The 6,000-nt window shown below is 50.1% G+C and overlaps 1 protein-coding gene across 1 annotated transcript in view; it reads right to left on the bottom strand.

Moving 5' to 3' along the window:
* Positions 1-259: 259 nt before the first annotated feature.
* ALDH18A1 (aldehyde dehydrogenase 18 family member A1) overlaps positions 260-6,000 on the bottom strand; it is a 46,956-nt gene continuing 41,215 nt past the window's right edge. Inside the window, exons 16-18 of the mRNA XM_060033636.1 lie at positions 4,664-4,850; positions 3,559-3,654; positions 260-1,283 (exon numbers count right to left, since the gene is read on the bottom strand). Of these exons, the coding sequence (XP_059889619.1) occupies positions 1,102-1,283; positions 3,559-3,654; positions 4,664-4,850 (465 nt within the window). The 3' untranslated portion in view covers positions 260-1,101. The remainder of the gene's footprint in view (positions 1,284-3,558; positions 3,655-4,663; positions 4,851-6,000) is intronic.

The following is a 6,000-nucleotide window of genomic DNA, read 5'->3' as shown; positions in this document are numbered from 1 at the left end:
CAGACCATCACCGTGTTTTTAGTCCCTAAGCTCCTGGGGCTTCATATCATGTTTTCCTTTCCTCTCTCTCAGCCTGAGTTCCTCCCCTGGGGATCTGCCTGTGCTGCTTCCACTGACACTGCTGAGGCAGATGGCCTCTGTCCCCAATCAACTTCCAGAGAAGAGACTGTGTAACAGTGGGGTGTGAGGGCCACAAGGGAGGGAAGAGGAAGAGGGTAACAACAAGTGACGGAGAAAGCTTAAATCATGCACACAGACTTCTCATAAGAACTTTATTTCTCAAAAAGGGGGCAAGAATCCAAAGTATTAAAATAATCCTCTAATTTTTGTTTTGGAGGGAGAGGATAGGATGACAAAATAATTCATATAAAAATTTCAAGCACAATGGCTGTAGGTCCTTCATCCTGAAACTTGTGCCTCCTGTCTGCAGCTCCAGGTTCTAACCATGTCACAGGTAGCGCCAAGCTCCTGGATTCAGAGGCTTACAGCATCTGGAATGCTTGTTTATATTTACTCCACAAATAAATACAAAAGGTCAATCTTCCTAGTGCAGATGGTTCAGTCTATGTTTGTGACTGTTTCTAATGAGAATGCTAAAAAGGGCTGCCTCTCTCTAAATTCCAAATCTTTCCTTTCTGAAGACGACTAAGAGAGTGAAAGAAAGGAAATGTGGAGACTTATCAGGTACGACTGGCTCTTATAACAACCACATACCAAGGGAGACTCTACCTCATTGAGGTGATAAAAGGTAAAAAGCGACCATGATTTTTCCATTGCCTTTTATGTGGGGAAACCGCACCTTTCTGTTTCTACCACTGAAGGGAACTGCACTATGTGAAGCAAAGTCCCCCTCTAGCAATTAAGCAAAATCCCTATCCAGAGCAATTAGTTTCTACCTTAAAAAGAAAGAAAAGGGTGAGCGGGAATGAGAGTCCTTAGTCCAGGCTGATGTTGCCACACGGCCCAGTAAATGCTGAGGGGCACTTTCCAACAGGCAGGCCCTTCCAGGAGGTGGGAGAAAAGACCTGGTTCACCCCGAGAGGCTTAAGGTGAGTTTAACTGTGAAGACCGCTCGGAACATGCCCGGCTCTCTGAATGCTTTCAGTTGGTGCTTCTCTGAGGAACAGGGAGGTTCTCGTGAAGGTACTTTAAACTTCCATGCTCTGAGAAGTCCGAGACCACGTGGTCCTGGCCTCGCAGCAGCCACTTGGTAGTAAGCAGTCCCTCCAGTCCCACTGGTCCCCGGGCGTGGATTCGAGATGTACTGATCCCCACTTCAGCTCCTGTGGAAAAGCACGGATGAGGGTGTGGCTTTCCCAGCCTCTGCTTCCTGACCACCCGCCAGGCCTGCGTCTCTTCCTTCTCCTCACTTGGCCCCCTCTCTCTGCCCTCTCCTGACCCATCCTCCCTGGGCTAGCCTGACTTCCACTGTCCCCATAAACATGTTCTCTGGTTGCTGCGAGTCACGGTCAGGCCCCTTCTTTAAGAAGAGAAGAAGGGGCCTGACCGTGGGCCTCTCCTTTGTATTTTATCCCCAATCCATTTTGACAATACTACAAGTGCTGTCTCCGATATCTGTCTTGTGTCTGGATTGCATACCATCATCTGACATCTGGGTACTGTTTCTGGTGTACGACAGTGTATAGAGGTTTCATCTCCCCGAGTATCCTTTAAACCCTAGATGGTAAGGGACATGTTCTAGGTACTCCCCAGAACGCCTAGCTCCTAGGTGCTCATGAAATGGCTGCTGACTACACCAAAGAGAGCTTTTCATTTTCCTCCCTCCTGCTCCAGCCTCAGACGTGGGGCACCGGGGCTCTTCCCAGGTCTGGCTTGGTGTTCTGCACCGTGTGCAGTTGAGGCAGGGCTCCTTTGCTTATCACAACTTCACTGAGCAGGCACTGGGCTGGGACCCGGGGATGAAGTGGTGAACAACTGATGTAATTCATGGAGCTTGTATTCTTGTGGGCAAGGCAGCCGAAGAACAGTTCAACAAATAATTCCATGTGGTGATGGGGTGCAGCGAAGGGTGCTGGGACGGAGACTGTGTGGCAGGGCGGCAGCACCCTGGATAGGGTGGTCAGTGGGAGACTCCCTGAGCAGGTGCCTTTGGCTGAAACCTGAATGAGAAGGAGCCGGCCAGGGGACAGCAGTGGAGAGCCGCTGCAGGCAGAGAGGAGCAAGCGAGGTGCCTGGGGCAGTGGTCGGCAAGGAGATGGTGACCACTGGCTTCAAATTCTGGGTTAATAGAGTAGAGATCACATGACTTTGGGCAGGTTACCTAACCATCTCTTGCTTCAGGTTTTTCTTTTGGAAAAGGAAGAAAATAATAGAATTCATTATGTAGAACTAAGTGAGATAATGCACGTGATGCACTTAGCACGGTGCCGGAAATACAGTAAATGCTCAATGAATATTATCTGTTACTGTTATTCATGCATTTCACAGGAACTTAACCCAAGCAGAGTCTGAGCGTTTGCTCTGAGCAGCTGATGGAAAGACAATGGAGTGGTCTTTGCTCCTCCCCCATCTTGGACTTTCACTTGAAAGCTGGGCACCTCAGCCCTTACAAGTGTGCTATTTCTTCTTCAAGAACATGGAATACAAAGATCAGTGCAAGTGATGTGATAATTAAATCAAACCCCAACACAACAGAAACAGGAAACTAAAAATAAAGAGTCCAGTGACTAAGAATAACAGCAAAATTCCCTTTAATAACCTTTAACAATTCAGCGAGAACTATTTCTCTAGGCAGTTCTCTATTCAAACGTTCAGAGGGATTAAAATGTTTTAAGTCGTTGAAATAATTCTCCGATGTGCCACAAATGCCTTATTGGAGCTTTGTAAATGGTGCCCCTGAAAACCAGCGACTGTCTGAGAACTCCTTATACTACTGGGGGATGGAGAATTTATTACTAATGATGGAAGTGGGGAGGGTGCCTTTGTGAAGCTTTTTATTTCAAAGTCTGCATTAGAAGTCAACCTTGCACCTCTGGACTTACCTGTTTGTTTCTGATGCTCATACTTCAGCCCAGCATAGGTACTAACACCTTCTTTTGTCCTGTCCTCAGGGTGGATTCCTAGCTCTGAGGCAACCTGGCTGTGTCCCTCTGAAGGAGCAAGTCTGCAGCGGCAGTGCTCCCACGGGACCTTGGCATGCACGCCTGTCATAATCCATGCATGCAGACACACTGTGGTCTGCTGTACGTGGCAGAGTCCAGGCTCTGGACTCACGGAAGTCTGGGTCTGAACACCAGCTGCATGACTTTGGGCAAGTTACTTCATTTCTTTGAATCTCAGTATCCTCATCTATGAAAAAGGAAATACAAGTACCTACCTTCTTAGCATGTGAAATGCCTAGAACACAGGACTTCTACCAGTTCATGGTAGCTGTTATCCTTCTCTCTCATAAACCCACCTTCCCTCGGTATGTCTGCGTCATCTTGCTCATGCACGTGACTGTAAAGGCCAGGTGTCTCCTCCACCCTCACCATGCTCCTCGGGGCCACACAGGGATTCACAAGGGACTCCTTTCTCCCCGACCAGACTCCTTCTTACCCAGTCCGAAGCGGTAGCCATCAGAGAAGCGAGTGCTGGCGTTCCAGAACACACAGGCACTATCCACGTGCTGGAGGAAGAACTCTGCTGTCTTCTCTGCAGCATAAAGGGAAGAAATTGAGTTAGGGTGGCCCAGGGAGAACATCCCTGCTTCCAGCCACTCAACAGGGCCTGACGGGCAGGGCCCAGGCCCCTGAGGTGCTTCCCCACGTATTAAACATGCAGACTTGTGAAAGCAAACCAGCTTCATCAGTCCTGTTGTTGAAGGAGTAGGTACCTGGGAAAGACTGGGTTGGAATCCAGATCTCCCTGCAGACATACCCTCAGTGCTGCAATGGCCTGTCTACACTATCTGTTTATAGGCTCTGAGTCAAATGCCAAAGTCTCAACTCAAACTCCACACCCACCAGCTGGGTGACTGTGGACAGGCTTCTGAACCTCTCTGTGCCTGAGTACAATGGGGACTGACAGTATTACCCAGCTCCCAGGCTTGCAGAGAGGATAAAATGAACCAACAGCATGGAGCACTCATCCCAGAGCCTAGCAGATGGCGAGTGCTCAAGTATTAACTGTTTTCACTGGTGGTGCTGTGATTCCCCAGTAAACTGACTGCAAGTTCCCTGAGGGGGCCATGCTGGCATCCTTTACCATCGGGCCTCCAGTGCCTGACACCCAGGCTCACCTGTGGAGGGAATGAGTGACTGTGGAGAGTTGGTTTTGCCCTAAACTAGTTGGTTCTGCGCTTAACCTCCTGAACCTTGATTTCCTCAGCTGTAAAATGGGTTTATTCCAGCAACCGGGAAAGACTGCTGCATGGATTAAATGGTAACGCCTCTGAGACAGAGTGAGCCACGTATAAAGTGGAGCGAATCACCTCTTCCCTGCCTCTTCCCTCGGGGCCACTGAGACAACACAGCGAGGTAACAGATGTAAAAGCACTCAGCAAACCAGCAAGTGCCGCCCACGCCAGGCACTGTTATCAGTCCACTGAGATTACGTTCTCCTGCAGGCTAAGAGGGGCTGAGAGGAGCAGGGTCAGCTTGGAGATCAAGGCAGAAAACGCAGACCCCGCAGACCCCGTGTGCTGCAGCCCCTGCACACTTACCATTCTCTGTGACGATGACGTCCGTGTGGGAGCTGCCATACTTGTGGATGTGGTCGATGGCCTCCTGCACACTGTCCACCACTTCAATGCACAGTTCCAGGTCCCCGTACTCAGTTCGGAGGGACTTCACTTCGGAGGGGCTGAAGGTCAGATAGGAGGCGAACTTGGGGCCTGCGTGAATCTTCACCTGGGACAGAGGAAGTCCGGGGCAACAACATAAACACAGCAGAAAGAGGCAAGCGCACACTCCTCCCTCTGGGATCCAACAGCAAGATGAGCCTGAAGATGATGAGTCCAGGGCTCCTGTGGCCTGGAAACTAAACTAGTCCCTGCTTCCTTTTAGAGGCAGCCTTCCACCCTCCAGGATGCTCTGCTTTGGGAAATGCTGACGGCCACCTGTCAGCAATGGGCCGCCAGTAAAACTGGAGCAGGGATTTCAGCAGGAAGCCTCTGAATGTGAAGAATGTGCAAGGCATTTAATGGGCTACTGACATAAGCCCTTGACTGCTGGCATTTTACTAAAACGAACACGTGACGAGAAAAATCCCATTCTTAGCATGTAGGACTTAGGCATTGGACTCAGACGGAAAGAGGGAGATGCCACAAACACACTTCTCCTCCCTCTTCCCTGGAGAAGTCCTAGGCGTGCTTTAGAGGAAAACAGTACTTGGTTGGAAACCACTTCAAACTGTGGTTAGTCGTTAGATTTCTGACTTTGTCAGTCTGGCCCCATTTCCAGGTTCAGCTCAGGTCCAGATTCTGGGGCTAACCCTGCTTCTGGCTGGAGGAATTTAAGGATGCTGAGGCTGGTCATTGGGGACCCCGGTCACAGTGTGATCCCACTCAGGCCTTGTTCTCCGAGACCTTCCCAGGGCAGCGTTCACGCCTCGATTCTTTAGGGCCAAGTTCTTGACTTGGCTCAAGTCACAACAAACCACATTTGTCATGTCCTCGTTGCTCCCAAGGCCTTGAATGGTTTCCTATCTGGGACCACACTTCCTCCAGGCCTGGGGTCCAACCATGTTCCCCAGGGGCTGGAACCCCACCCGTGTGCAAGTCGTCCTCTGGTGTACTTCCTGCACTACAAGGTGCTGAAGTACACATGCTGGCTCATTCTGACTTGAGGGATTTCAAGGCAATGCTGAGGATGACTGAGGATGTTGTGGGTTTGTCTGAATCAGAACTGGGGGCTTCACTCCTGGATACAGGAGAGCTTTCCTCCTGTCCAGTCCAGGCCAGTGTGCTGCCTGGCATACGTCAGCACTCAAACAGGCCACCAGTGGAAGGTTAGGCCCCAAACGTAAGTGATCATGTGATCTAACTCCCTTATAATTTGT

Source organism: Delphinus delphis, chromosome 16 (assembly GCF_949987515.2).
Source record: "Delphinus delphis chromosome 16, mDelDel1.2, whole genome shotgun sequence".
NCBI classification, from domain to species: domain Eukaryota; kingdom Metazoa; phylum Chordata; class Mammalia; order Artiodactyla; family Delphinidae; genus Delphinus; species Delphinus delphis.
Note: the sequence above shows the minus strand (reverse complement) of the source record. Positions and strands in the feature narration are given on the sequence as shown.